General features: G+C 49.7%; 1 protein-coding gene across 3 annotated transcripts in view; it reads left to right on the forward strand.

Moving 5' to 3' along the window:
* VPS8 (vacuolar protein sorting 8 homolog (S. cerevisiae)) overlaps positions 1-12,148 on the forward strand; it is a 302,860-nt gene extending 290,712 nt beyond the window's left edge. For all 3 annotated transcript variants that reach the window (XM_010853860.1, XM_010853862.1, XM_010853861.1), the window contains 2 exons: positions 8,575-8,655; positions 11,512-12,148. In XM_010853860.1, the coding sequence (XP_010852162.1) occupies positions 8,575-8,655; positions 11,512-11,661 (231 nt within the window). In that variant the 3' untranslated portion in view covers positions 11,662-12,148. The remainder of the gene's footprint in view (positions 1-8,574; positions 8,656-11,511) is intronic.
* The last annotated feature ends 2,481 nt before the right edge of the window (positions 12,149-14,629 follow it).

The following is a 14,629-nucleotide window of genomic DNA, read 5'->3' on the forward strand; positions in this document are numbered from 1 at the left end:
CATCAAGAGGCTTTTTAGTTCCTCTTCACTTTCTGCCATAAAGGTGGTGTCATCTGCATATCTGAGGTTATTGATGTTTCTGCCGGCAATCTTGATACCAGCTTGTGTTTCTTCCAGTCCAGTGTTTCTCATGATGTACTCTGCATAGAAGTTAAATAAGCAGGGTGACAGTATACAGCCTTGACATACTCCTTTTCCTATTTGGAACCAGTCTGTTGTTCCATGTCCAGTTCTAACTGTTGTGGTAGCAAAAGTCTTAACTGTATAAGAAATAAAGACAGACTTGATAGTGAGGCCAAGGCAAGAGAAAGTGGGAAATATGGCTCTCATTACGTCCATTCTGCTCCAACTCTGCCCCCATCTCCACCAGCAAATTCCAGAACCGCCAGCAGTAAGGCTCCTGGAGTGCAGAGGAGACAATCGTATCACAAATTTAGACCAAGAGCCGATGTCTCTCACATTCTAGGCTCAGCCTTCTCATGTGGGAAGACAATTAGGAATGGAGATGCTGGGATTTTTATTTCAGGGCCTTGTTTATTGTGAAGAATAAGACATGATCAGGCAGAGCTCAGTCTCCCATGAGTACCTCTGTCTGCATGTATGACTCGGAAGGCTCTGTATCCAGAATGCCTGGTGTTATTATACATATTCCTAGGAACTCAGCCTTTGGGGTGGCAGCGATCAGAGTTGTTTCCTGTATCAAGCTTGATGTGCTTATGAGGCCTGTGAATCCTGAAAGCCCTGGTGTGTTTTCTTCCTTGCAGCGGATGTAATTACAGTGCTCACTTCCACCCATCTGGGAGGCACTGAGCTTTGAAATGGGCTAGCACACTCGCTCTGCCCTGCGTCCCTCTCCCTGGGGCTCTCCCAGATCATCAGGGCCTCGTTTTCCACTGGATTTACTTTAATTCTGAGTGTTACAAGGACATGTCCGGGGCTGTCATTGCTCCTTCCTCTTCATGTTCAGCTAGTTTAATTTTCAGCTCTTGTTACTGGACTTCATTACATGGGAGGAAAGAAATTTGCTCTAGCAGATAGTTTCTTTCTCTTCCAATTGGAGAATCACTCCTGATCAGTTCTGTGCCTGTGGGTTAGATGGTCTAGGTTTGGTGCTTTGTTTAAGGATAAAGCACTGTAAAGCAGAGACTGAGGCTGTGTTCACGTTTGGCGCTCCCACTTTTCTTTTGAGCATGGCACTGATTTAGCAAATCAGTTTCTCTGTACAGCATCTTAGGCTGAATCTACTGTTTCTCTTCAGCCCTATCATGGGTCTTGGTGACAGCGCCCTAGTTGGTTGCCTTAGTTTGCTTCTAATGCTGCAGTAAGATCCCCGATTAGCTTCAGTAAACACCACTACCTTCAGCCTTTGTGCCCCGAATGCCTGTGGTCTCACGGCACCCAGATGGCAGTGTGGCCCTGATAGCACTGCCCTTCAATAGGTCAGAACACAGACCCATCAGAGCAGTGGGACCTGCTCAGGTTATACAGGGACCTATGGCCGGATTAGCACTCAAGTTCCCAGCTTCTCAGTCCAGTGCTGTGCCTTCCAGATGCTTTCCCCAGGCACAGACATAACACAGGCACAGCAGTCACAGCCATTTATTGACCATCAAAAAGGTGCCGGACCCACATGTCAGTGTGATCCTCACAATTCTGGAGAGTAGTGTTTTGCAGCTAATGAAGCTGAGAGAAGCTAAATAACTCAGCCAGAACTGCTCACTAGTCATCACAGAATCCAGGTGGAGCCAGGGCTGTGTGAAGTCACACTTCCTGCTTTGCAAGTTCCAGGTGGTTGAGAAACGCCTCAGTGACTATGTAAGTAGAAAATCTGCTCACCCTTCCCACGCCTCCATTGGTTTGATCAGAGGATAGTCATTTCATAGCTGTTCCGTGCTGGACCAAGCGCTAGGCCCCGTTAGTGGGAGACAGCGCCCTGTCCTCGGGGCGCTTCTTGCTCAAGGCTTCCCCCCACTGCCCCTTCTCTCTCTCCTGCAGCATCCACCCATCCCTCTCGTTGCCAGAGTTGCCAGTCTTGTCTGCACTGTGCTCTGACGTCTCTTTTCTTTCTGTGTTCAGTGGCCACGTTAGAACTAGGTACACATGACCAGTATTGTGTGTAAACCGGGAGGCCCTCCTGTGCCTCCAGTTAGTAACACTTAAGTGAGGACTTGCGAAGTCCTAGGCTTCTACTGTGTACTCCTTAATCTTCTCAGCCACTTTATGTGGGGCAGCTGTCTTCACTGTGCTCATAGAAACCCTAGCTCAGAGAGAATAGGTAACTTGCCAGCGATTGTGGTGCCAGTGATGGTGATGCTGGGGTGTGGGCACAGGCAGGCAGGCTCTAGAGCCCAGGCTTTTGGCTGCCAGCCACTGTAGTGTCACGGGCAGGACATGCGAGGGAGGGTCCAGCACAGGATATGCCAGAGCTACAACAGAAAGAGGCTTTTAACCAAGTCCCACGGGTTTGGTAGATTTCCCTTCCTTCTTAAAAGGGCTGGTATTTTCTGACATTTGAGAAATAATCCTTCCCCTTAAAGTGAATTAAATAAAACGAAATAGATATTTCACTGAGATACAGGATAAACATGCCAGAAGTCACAAAGAATCTTTACAAAATCAAGTTCTTAGAAATAGGAAGACAATGCCAGTGATTTCACAATGGGCCAGGGAGAGCAAGCTGCTGCCCGCTCTGATTCCTAAGATGGACAACTCAGAGTAAAGGAAGATGTGGGATGTTCAGCAAATGTTGGTTGAACATTTTCTGGCTGCAGAGCACTGGGAATGAAGGATGAGTAAGAAGTAGTTCTGGTATTCAAGTTCCCAGGCTAACAGGGAGACAGCTAGACAATTACAGGAAGCACAGTATAGTTATGGGCCAGCCACGTGGCTGCTTATTTATTGACAGAAGTGCTCAGAGAGAGTGTCTCATGTGTGCAAGAGTGTAATCTGGACCCCAGAATGGTGTAATTTCAGGGACATTTTGACGATATATGTAGATAATGTGAGAGCGTTGTTTCAAATGCGGCTGCCCTGGTAAATATGGCGTATATGGTTATTATACCTCAGTAATCTCTCACGCTTTGCTTATCAACACTGGAGAAAATGAAATCGTCTTATGGATTTCTCATGGCCCAGAATCTATGAGATGTTAAGCTCCTCTTGATTGACTCATCTTTATACCCCAGGTGCTAATATAGCAGAGGTCCCAGAAATACCTGAACCAGAGAACTGGTCCCCATTCGTGAAGCCCGGAGGTGAGAGGGGATGAGCCTGCATAGGGTGGGGCATAAACCAGCTGAAGAGGACTCTGGACGAGCCCCCTCCCAGGGCCCTGTCCTGCCCCTCCTTCTTACCCCACCTCACTGCTGCACCCAAAGAGAAGCAGATAGAAATCCTCACCTTCATGAGGTATTAGTCATTCCCTGAATGCTTCCTTTTTTTTTTTTTTTTTAAAGGCTCTGTCTTGTTCCAGGCAGGATTTTAAGACAGGTGAGCATCTGCTGGGTCCCAGGCACATCTACAGATAGCTCTGCTATCTCTTCAGATGACCTGTTCGCAGATAGACTTCCACAGAGACAGCACGGCCTGGCCAGGAGCAGGGCATCCCATCCTGCAGCAGCTCTGCTTCCAGAGGGTTCCAGGGTGGCCCCAGCCTGCACCTTTGTTCAGTATCTGCGTTGTTCAGGATGATGGCTTGTTTCATCAGAAAGGACTTGTCACCTTAGTTATTTCACACCCATGGAACCACCACATTTTTCAGTTTCTGAAGGATGTCATTGGAAAATCCCTTCCCTAGGTATCTCCAAGGAGTGTAAGGGCCTCGAGCAGAATATGATGACAAGCCTGGAACTCAAGAGTCACCCTGCATTGGCATATCATGTTTGAAATTATGGTTCTGGGTATGTGTTTGTGTGCACACTTACCTATTTATTACTCCAGCTTTTCTCTCCAGGAGAGGGGGACTAGGGTTTATAAGGTAGAGGCTCTTGTTATGACCCTTGATTGTGAATTTTTGATTCCTATTGAGCAGGTCTCGTAGCCTTTTTCTTCTCAATTTACACACCTGTGTTAACTTATATGGTAAAGTAGGTAGGTGTAGGGCCTGCAATTAAATCCAGTAAACCATGTGGCAGAAACATTAAATTTTCTTATTATACCTAAGGGTTGCTAAGATGGAAGTGAACTCAGTGAATGTTAAAAACATACCTAATTGGGACACCTTAGAAAAAGAGAAATGCTGGTGGTTTGGTTGATGTGGTATAGTTGAACGGGAAGAAGGCAAATGCCCATAAGCTGAGCGGGTTCTGCTCCCCTTAGGACGGGGTGAGGACAGGAAGTCCAGCTGTGCTGAGTGGTTCTGGGTACAGGTCAGCGGTGCTACTCCAAGTGTTGCCTGGAGGCTCGGACCCCACCCTGCACCTTCCAACCAGAATCTGCATTTTAACGAGATCTGTGTGGTTCTTATGCACATTCATACTGAAGAAGAGCTAGATCAGAAAATATGAGTTGGACCAGCATTTGAGACTCCTACACTTGCTGCCTCAGTGAGCAAACTCCCAAAGGAGTGTATTCTGTGCCTGGATAGACTCATCAACTATGTAGTGCTTCCTGGGGGCAAAAGCATGATGCTGTTTTTAACAGTACCATTTTATACTTTTATTAGAGTACAGTTTATTTACAATGTTGTGTTACTTTCAGGTGTACAGCAAAGTGATTGAGTTCATTACATATATTCATTCTTTTTCGGATTCTTTTCCATACAGGTTATTACAGAATATTGAGTAGCATTCCCTGTGCTGTATGCAGTAGGTCTTTCTTGTTCTTATTGTTGCTCAGTAACTAAGTTGTGTCTAACTCTTTGCGATCCCATGGACAGTAGGGGTCCTTGTTGGTTATCTATTTTATGTATAGTACTGTGTATACGTTAATCTGAAAGTCCTAATTTATTCCTCCCTTCCACGTTTCTTTTCCACATTTTCCCTTTGGTGACCATAAGTTTGTTTGTGAAATGTTAGTCTATTTCTGTTTTGTAAGTAAGTTCACTTGTACCATTTTTAAAATTAGATTGCATATATGAGTGATACATTTACCTTTCTCTGGCTTACTTCACTATGATACTCTCTAGGTCCATCCATGTTGCTGCAGATGGTATAGTTTGTTCTAATAGCTGAATAATATCCCATTGTTACATGTACTACATCTTTATCCATTCTTCTGTTGATGAACATTTAGACATTCTACGTCTTAGCTAGAGTGCTGCAGTGAACGCTGAGGTGCACGTATCTTTTCCAACTATGGTCTTTTCCAGGTAAACGCCCATGGGTGGGATTGCTGGATCATATGGTAGTTCTGTTTTTAGTTTTTTAAGGAATAATTCAGGGCCTTTTGTGTTTCCATACAAATTAAAAATTTTGTTCTGGTTCTGTAGAAAATGCCATTGGTAATTTGATAGGGATCGCACTGAGTCTGCAGATTGCCTTGGGTAGTGTATTCATTGAGTGTTGCCTCTTCCAGTCCAAGTACACGGTGTACCTTTCCGTTTGTGTTATCCATTCAGTACTTTTATCAGCGTCTTAGAGTTTTCTGAGCAGAGGTTATTTGCCTCCTCAGGTAGGTTTATTCCTAGGTATTTTATTCTTTTTGATGCAATGGTAAATGGAATTTCTTCTTGAATTTCTCTTTCTGATCTTGTTGTTAGTGTATAGAAATGCAAAAATTTTTGTGTGTTAATTTTGTATCCTGCAACTTTACCAGATTCATTGATGACCCTAGTGGTTTTCTGGTAGCGGCCTTAGGGTTTTCTATGTATAGTATCATATCATCCGCAAACAATGAGGGCTTTACTTCTTTTCCAATTTGGAGTCCTTTTCTTTTTCTTCTCTGAGTGCCATGGCTAGGACTTTGAAAACTATGTTGAATAAAAGTAGTGAGAGTGGACATCCTTGTCTTGTTCCTAATCGTAGAAGGAATGCTTTTCGCTTGTCACCATTGAGAGTGATCTGTGAGTGTGTCACATGCATTTTCTACTTCTGATCTCACATGACCTTCGCTTTCACAAAATGATTTGGCTTCCAAAATACATCCAGTGATGAAATAAATGCAGAAATCTAGATTTTAAAAACCATGTGCCTATGGAAAATAATGTAAAACCTAACCTTGTTGCCACACGTCCTGTACAGCTGCTACTTAGCTGTACCGACCACTTGGCTTTGAGTTCCTTTGTGACAGAAGCAAAACAGAAAACACAATTGGTGCAAAGTCTAGACAACTAGTAATTGTGTCCAGTACAGTTTTCTCGGCACAGGGCTCGATGGGCATGTCTTCGGTGGCTCATCATCTGCATTTTCGTAACCAGCACAGCCGTGTATCTCCTGACAGCTTTTTCCTGCTTTTGTCACTTCATCATTTTCCAGCTTGGCTTTTACAGCCTTCTTTTTAATCAACCACCTTAGCACCCCCACCCAGCGCCACCTTACCTAGTCCATTCCTGACTTTGTTCCACTTAGACCCTCGTTTAAACTCTATCATGGAGTAACCATGGAATCGGCAAAAGTAAGATCAGGGTGGTTTGGTCCCTTGTCATATGGACTGTGGGGATGGCAGGCCCCACAGCTGAGGTGCTGAGTGGCCAGTGAAAGGCAGGTGTCGTCCATAACCAGTCCTGGCCCCAGTTCATGCCAGCAGTACTGGAGGGATGTGGAAAATCGGGGCAGGACCATGTTTTCCATTGTTAAGTCTCTCAAAAGTATTTATGTGTTTTTCTTCTTGCTTGTTTGAGCTTGGTTTGCAGTATTTTTCAAACCTTCAGATCATCTTTAGCTTGGAACGCCCCTGTGCATCTTACTTAGTATAAACTGAAGTGTGATACTCCACACAATTTCTCTCCAAGAACAGAATCATTTTTCTACCAAATTAGATTGAGAAGTGTTTCTTAAAGTGTCAAGGCTAGTTGGAACGTTCTCAAGAATAGAGAGTGATCCCTCCAAGTGTCTGGAGACCCAGAGGTGTGAGTCTAGAATGAAAAGTGGGGCCTCTGTGGTCTATCCTCCTGTCTTCCCGGTGGCCTGGCTTGGGATTCCCACGGGCCAACCTCCGCCATCCCCATGTCACTGAGAGCGTCAGGAAGACTTTGGGCACCTGCGGCCTGGGCCGGTCTCCAGGAGAGCACAGCGGGGTTCCACAAGCCCCGGTGCTGTGAGCGTCCTTACTGGCAGCTGCTCTCTCGATATTGAAACACATTCTTTCACAGAAGATGAAGCTGCGAAGCTGTTTCACACTCACGAGCATGGTTTATTCAGGGGTGGTGCTTATTTCCATTCTGTCTTAGTGCTTAGGATTCTTCCCCCTAAGGGTGGGAAAATTTTGAAGAAAAGCAGCAAAGTCATTCCTAGGACACAAGTTTATATAACCTCTTAACACTGTAATGCTTTTGAAAGTTCAAATCCTTAGGGGCTGGGGAGGGCTAGACATGGCAACGCCTTCCTCCTAGAGTGGTTATGAGGGTTCAGTGAGCTCATCCACAAAGAGCACACACGGCCTGGCACGCAGGAAAGGCTCAGTACATGGTAACAGTTCCAAGTGGTGTTTACTTGTTCTCTGCCTCCCCTGTTCCTGCCAGGACTTCCTGTAAACAGAACAAGTCTTCAGACCCCCATCTGCAGCCCTTAAGTCCCAGAGCCCTCGCTCAGCTCTCAGGGATAGGCGCTCATGTTGACACCTTCCTCGTTGAAACAGACCATCATTTAACTGAGGATGCTCTGAATTGTAGTAATAAAAACCAGCATATACTGAGCCCTTATTGGGGGGGGGGGGCAAGTAGATAAAAGACATTTTATATAAAGGATCTCATCTAATTTAATATTCAGTAAGCCCATAAGGAAGCATTTTCCTCTCTCACAAGTCAGAGAAGGGACCTGCCTGAGGGTCACCCAGCAGGTTAGTGTCAGAACTTGTATTTCAGGTCACCTCTGACTCCAAAGCCTACAGCGGCCTCTGCCAGGATCCCATTTCTTCCTCCAGCTGTGAGCTGGATTGGATCCACAGAGAGCAGGATCACGGTGTTGGCACAGTAACCAGTGGGACAAGGCAAAACTGCTGGGGAAGCAAATTAGACTTTCCCTCTCCCCAAAACAGACTAAAATCTCAGTCCCTTGGGTAGCTATCAGCTTTACAATAAGGCAGGGAAATGACATAATTTTTCATTTGTAACATATCCCCACCACCAGCACAAAGAAGGGGCATCTTTGCTGGTTGTATTCAGTGCTGGATGTGGGGATGCAAGGTTGGGTGGAGCTAAATTCTCCATAGTAAAGGCAAAGAGGAACCGCGACACCCCAAAGGAAGCTCATAAGTATGGAAACACTGAGGCTACACGGAGAAGCCTTAGGGAGGTTGTCAGCCTAGAGCTGGCACTAAGGACCTGTGGGGATGTGCACCACTTGTAATAAATATTCAGTACAGTAGCTCATGGATTGCTGGTAGCATGGGTTTTCTTCCGCGTGAAGGAAGCACGGCATCATGTTCCATGGAGGCTGCCCTTGGATGTTATTAATCCTAGCGTTTCTGATTTCTCAGGCAACCTCAGAACCTGTTCTGGATCCACAGCAAATCCAAGCATTTGATCAGCTCTGCCATCTCTACCGAGGAAGTTCCAGGGTAATGTTCATGTGGTCATCTAGATGTTCATCTCCCTATTTATGATTACTGTTTTGGGAACGCCATGTCCCAGGTCCTCACTCCAGCCTCCTCCTCAGTCTGTAAGGTGCCCTGGCATCCCTGTCATGGTGTGTGGAGCCCTGACCCTGGGGAGCACTGAGAACTTGGCAAAGGATGCAGAGGAAGTGGAAAGATCTCTGTCCCCTACGTACCCTGGGCTGAGGACACAGGAGGGCATCTGTGTTTGTGCTGCCTCCAGAGAAAGCAGGCCTAAGCCCAGTCCCTCATCTGGGAGCCTTGTTTTTACTGATGACTCCCAGATCTGCCCTAAGCCCCAGACTCTGCTGTACATCTGCACTGGTTGAATTTGTTTTGGCCATGAAAGATAAATGCCAAACTGTAGTGGCTTAACCAAGATAGAATTGCAAATGCAGGGATCCCAGGGCACATTCCATGAATCTCTCTCTCGATTTCTTCTACTTAGTGGTTCTATCATCTCTAATATGTGGATTATACTCACGTGGTTCAACATGTTTGCCCCAGCTCCAACCATCACATCTGCGTTCCTGTTAGCAAGGGAGAAGAAAAGGAAGTTCATAAGCCCTCTATTTAAGGATAGTTCCTAGAAACTGTATACACCACTTCCACTTACCTTCTTTGTCCAGTACTTAGACACGTGACCTAACTGCAGTGGAGACTAGGGAACCTGGTCTTGATTCCAGAAGCCCTAACACTACTGAATCCTGGAACTGTAAAAGAAGAGTACGTATTTAGAGGGCTACTGGCAGTCATGCCCCAACACCCTGCTCTTCCTTGCCCCTGCCTGTCTCTGTGTGGCATTCTTTGTCATCCGGTCACCTGCTGGCACCCTGGGCTCATCCTTCCCACCCCACCCACTCCATAGGGCGGTCTCCTTTCCCTCCAGCTCCCAGAGGTCACTGCAGGTCTTCTGTCGCTCTCTAGGGATTCTGCTGCGTGCAGGGCACCATCTCCAAGCCCCCAAGTCCTGTTGCCCCCTGGCTTATAACACTTCCCTGGCTCTCCAGCCCCTGCAGGTGGAGTCATACTCAACCAGCTCTTCCTTGCCCCAGTCACACCTGAATTCTAGTCGGGCCAGATTTCTTCCCAACGCTTTCCTTGAGCTTGCACAGACTGTCTCTAGGCTCTTGTTTTTGTGCTGCACTCCCTTTTCCCATTCCCCACACACCTGCTAGGTTGGTGGCAGCCCAGAGGGAAAATGGTGTTCCATCTCTGAGAGCTGGTCTGGACAGAGGCTTTTCTTCCAGGAGGTTCACTGACCTGGCTTCACTTTGCCCCTTCCCAGCCTAAGCCCAGCTCTGCCCCAGGAGTGGGGTTTCTGGGCCTTTGATTCTCAGGAAGTTCTGCTTCACACTATTGAGCCACTATTTGGGCCCAGTCAATTTCCAGAACACTTAAGGTACAGAAGTGGAAAACAAAAAATATTTTTGTGACTGATCCTTTCACTTCAGTGTCTGAGTGTGAAAGAACTTGGTGTTTATGTAGCCTCTGTTGCCTGTCCTGTTACGGCATCGTATGCAGAGAATGCCAGCGGCTGGTGGCAGCCCAGAGGGTTACAGAAGATGGGAAGTGGCGTGGGTGGGGCTTGTGCAGAGCACGGGACCCGCCTCTGTAACCTGCTCGACAACAGTGGGAGTCCCCGCAGGGAGCCTGGTTCGGGACTCTGCCTCGGACCACAGTCCCATGTCTGAGCAGGGCCAGGTGCTGGAGTGTTTTAGGTAAATCGGCACTGTGAACCAAGGCTCTTCAGACGTCTCCCCAGTTACCACAGCCTCTGCAGTGAGTTTTCAACAAAAGGACAGACACGTGTAAGCCTCCTGCCACTGTCACCTAGGTGAGGAAAGAACCCCTATCAGAGGTCAGAGGGCAGTAGAAGACAGCCAGCCTGGAGGAGGCGGGAAGAGAGCAGGTGACAGGTGTCATCTCCAGGGGAGGCAGAGCCGCAGGCCACCCGGCCGACCGGAAACTGTCCCGGGGACCGGAGCTTGAACCCCAGGCTACCACTCACCCCTGGGGTGAACCAGCTACTTCACTTCTCGGAGCTCTGGGTTTTTTTCCCCAGAAGGTGGTTGTGGAGGATCAGACACATTGCATGTGAAAGACCTGGTGGCAGGATCTAGCAGCCTGGAAGGCGCTGGGGGCAGTCACCTGGGGCTGTGCGAAGTCCTGGCACCAGGAGGCCTGCCCCGCCGTAGGTGCCGGCTCAGTCCTCACAGCCGCTGCCCCTGCGGGTAAAGTTCAGCTGTGGCACCCCTCTCTCCTCTGACTGTCAAGGGCAGCTTGGGGCTAGGTCATCAGGCTCTGTGCCTAATCTTCCCGGCGGGCAGCGGGCTAGATCAACAGTCTGCCTGCCCTGGCAGGTCCCCCAGCACTGAGCCAGTAACAGGGAGGGTGTCACTGCTGGATACTGGAGCACGGAGGGCACCTGGAGGAGAAGGTGGCATCCGTGAGTGGCAGCTGGGGCGTCCATCGGGAGCTATCTGGATCATGAAGGCAAGGACGCAGAGCCAGAGATCACCACTCACTCTGAGGAAAGCCCACTAAGGAGAGAGGGGAGTTTGGAGTGAGCTGGGCAACAGGGTCACGTGCCTGCAGAGGGTACACAGCATGAGGGAGGCTCAGAAAGTATCACAGTGTGACATGCCTGTGAGACTTATCATGTCCAGCCTCCTCGTCGTTAAAGGAAGAAATTTAGGCCTTACCAGAGGATGTGAACATGTGCAGTCACCGTGGTGGTTAGCTAGATGCAGATGCAGGTGTGGGATCCGTGCCCAGTCTTACCTCCAGCCCCCGCTGACTGCGTCCTCTCCTCTGCAGCTGGCCCTCCTCACGGAACTCTCCCAGAATCGCAGTGGCGAGAGCTGCAGGCCATTTGGAGGGTCCCAGAGTGGCCCCGCCTTCAACAGCATCTTCCAGAAGGAGAACTTCCAGCTGCAGCTCATTCCTCCCCCGGTGACTGAGGACTGAAGTCTTTCCTCGGCCTGGAGCCCAGAGACAGGCCAGCAAGGGGAGGGGTTACCTGAGGACCCCATGCCCCCCAGCCACAGAGACTCTGGCCCTCCCGATGTTGTTGCAGCCTGGGCACGAGACTGATTTTGTTTTGCTTATTAAGCAAATGAACATGATGTACCTGCATCCAGTTATTTAAGGATATGTGTTTTTGTCTGTTGGACTCTCCCCCAAGAGTGGAGAACAGGCAGAGCTCTGTGGGCAGCAGCCCAGTCCATGGCCACCCCAGCCCCTCTGCTCCTGCCGGTGGTTAGTATGGGGTGCCGTTGCCTCCTGCTGCCAGAGGGACAGTGGTCGCTGGGCTGCAGCATCAAGGAAGCCTGCGCTGGAGGGAGCGAAGCACTGTGGGGGCTGGGGCACCTCGCTTGCCTCACGTTTGTGTTGAAGCCCGTTTGAGTGTTAGCATCTGCCGTCTCTAACAATAAATGCCTCCCGTTCATGCCCTTCAGGCCTGCTGACTGTCTCACTCTCCGTCTACCAAGTCATAAAGGACGTTCAGAACCTTTGTGGCCACAGTTCAGTTCTATTAGCTCAAAGTCAAGGCCCTGACTGGGGCAGCCCTGCCTTTATTCCATAAGCAGCCACGTCGCAGGCTCCATCCAGACCACCAGCCGCCCAGGTGCTCCTCGGCCAGGGTCCAGGCTGCCAGAGCAGGATTTTCACATTTCTTGGCCCAAGAACTTTGTACATCATTGAGCCAACCACCACAGGAGAGCACACCACACAGGCAGAGACTGGGTGTCCACCCCTCAGACTCAGGGCTGGCCAGGCTCCCAGAGCTGTAGAGCAGTGCTCCGGTCCAGCTCCAGGTCCGACGCCCACAGTTCCTACCACCCCAGTAACCGTCCACACCCCAGCTCTCCAGGTGCCAGGCATTACCCTGGGCCCTTTCTAATCCCCTCGAACAACCCCCAGGAAATCCATGTAGAAACTACATAGAAATGCTAATAGAAAAGAAATCCTGCTTCTGCCACATCTGGGCTGTGATCCTGAGCAAGTCAGTTCACCTCTCACAGCTTCCATTTCTTTATAAGATAAAAACTAAATGAGCCCGTGCCTGAGAACGCGAAGTGCAGACATGTGCCATACTGCCCAGATATGTGAGCTGAACTCTTAGCACAGAACTTCCGCAAGGCGGTGGCACAGGGGGTGCACGAAGGCCACAGTACAAGACCAGCAATCAGACGCACGAGGGTCTCAGCCCCATCCTGCAGACAAGCAAGCTGAGGTTTACACAGGAAAATTTAACCAGGGCGACACACACAGTGGTAGACCACACATCCGAACTCAGAACTGAGTCCAGAGCCAGTGATGTCACTCCACAAGCTCCGTATCAGAAGGTTTCTTGATTTCTTGATGATGAGTCTAAAATCAAAGCCAAAGGAGCTTGACAATCTCAAAGCAAAATGCAGCGCTTGCTGCCCTTCCTCAGTCTATACTCGAAGGAGCCAAGGCAGTTAGTTCACTGCGCACCCGAGCCCCCGTTCACACCAGGACCAGTAAACACCAGCACGGCTCTCCTCCAGCCCTTCCCTGATTTATCAGTCCCAAGAGTTCCTTGTTATTCGAGTCACAGTACCACTGAACAAAGGCTGACAGCTTTGTACCCAGGTCATGCCTCCTGGGTTGGATTTGAAGAGCCCTCGTCTCATCTGAGGGTAGGTGAGAAACTGACCCCATGGCCGGGCACTGCTGGGCCCTGGGACGTGCCGCCTGAGCTAGGCCCTACGTCCCCTCTCCTGGCACTTAGCATGTGTCCTAGTCTGCAGTGACATCGGGCCCCACTTGAGAGCAGTTCCACAGGGGAGACTTCTCTGGAGGTACATCCAGGCTCAGTCGGCGGCTGTGCTGCGGATGGGGCCAGGGGAGCTCACTGCAGGAGGGGCGCTCCCAGGGGTGCAGAATCCCAGCCCTCAGCACACAGTCCAGCCCAGTGCAGAGCTCCAGCTGCTCTTCCAGTCACGTGCCCACCCCTGGGTTGTGACAGGTGGCAGGAGGAAGGACCCTGGGGAGGCAGGCTCCAGGCACCCATTTAGGGAGGGCATGTACCTGAGCTGAGCCAGCTCCTCCTATGCTGCCCCAGGGGAGGGCAGGGGGTCCTCTGAAAGGAAATCGGGGTCCTGAGAGAAGAAAGCAGGGGTTCTGATTGGCCAAAACACAGCAATGTCCATCACAGCCCATTTCTTCTTTGTACCTGGTAAATAGTATTTGAAAGTTAGTCGCTCAGTCGTGTCCAACTCTGCGACCCCAGCCAGGGACTGTAGCCCACCAGGCTCCTCTGTCCATGGAATTCTCCAGGCAAGAATACTGGAGTAGGTTGCCATTTCCTTCTCTAGAGTATCTGAAAGGACCATCTGAAAATGGTTACTCAGCTCCCAGCTTCAGCAGAGTGCGCCCCCGCCTCCTGCTGTGGTGGGTGGGGGCAGATGCAGTCTCACCCAGTTCCCCCACGGGAGGCAGAATGGACTGATGGAGACAGCCCTGGGCTGCCGGTCAGGGGGTCCCCCACAGGCCTCTGAGAAACAAAGATACATCTGCTCCCTCTGCAGCAAAGGTCCAGGTGATGTGTGGGAGATGCTTTGTAAAGGCAGCATATCACCAACCACAGCCCACCATGCTGAGATGCGGAGGGAAGTGTTTGTGGAAAAGCAAAGCCAACAGGGGCCTCATCAGTGATGAACGCTCAGTGAATAAGTAATTCAGAGCTTTGGGGATCCTTTTAGAAGCAGTATGTTTCCACTCGGCTCTCCCCGCTGAAAATGTTTTCCCAAAAGTGCATCTCCAGAATGAGATGCCTGTGACGCGCGCACAGCTGCAGGAAAGGCCTGCTGTGTTGTCCTCCGGGCAGCCCAAGGAGGACTCCACGACCTTGGGGAGTCTGCGGGGAGTTGGCCCCACTGGGCCCCGGGGCGGGGGGTGGGGGGGG

This window comes from Bison bison, unplaced genomic scaffold (assembly GCF_000754665.1).
Source record: "Bison bison bison isolate TAMUID 2011002044 unplaced genomic scaffold, Bison_UMD1.0 scf7180017864333, whole genome shotgun sequence".
Classification (NCBI taxonomy): Eukaryota; Metazoa; Chordata; class Mammalia; order Artiodactyla; family Bovidae; genus Bison; species Bison bison.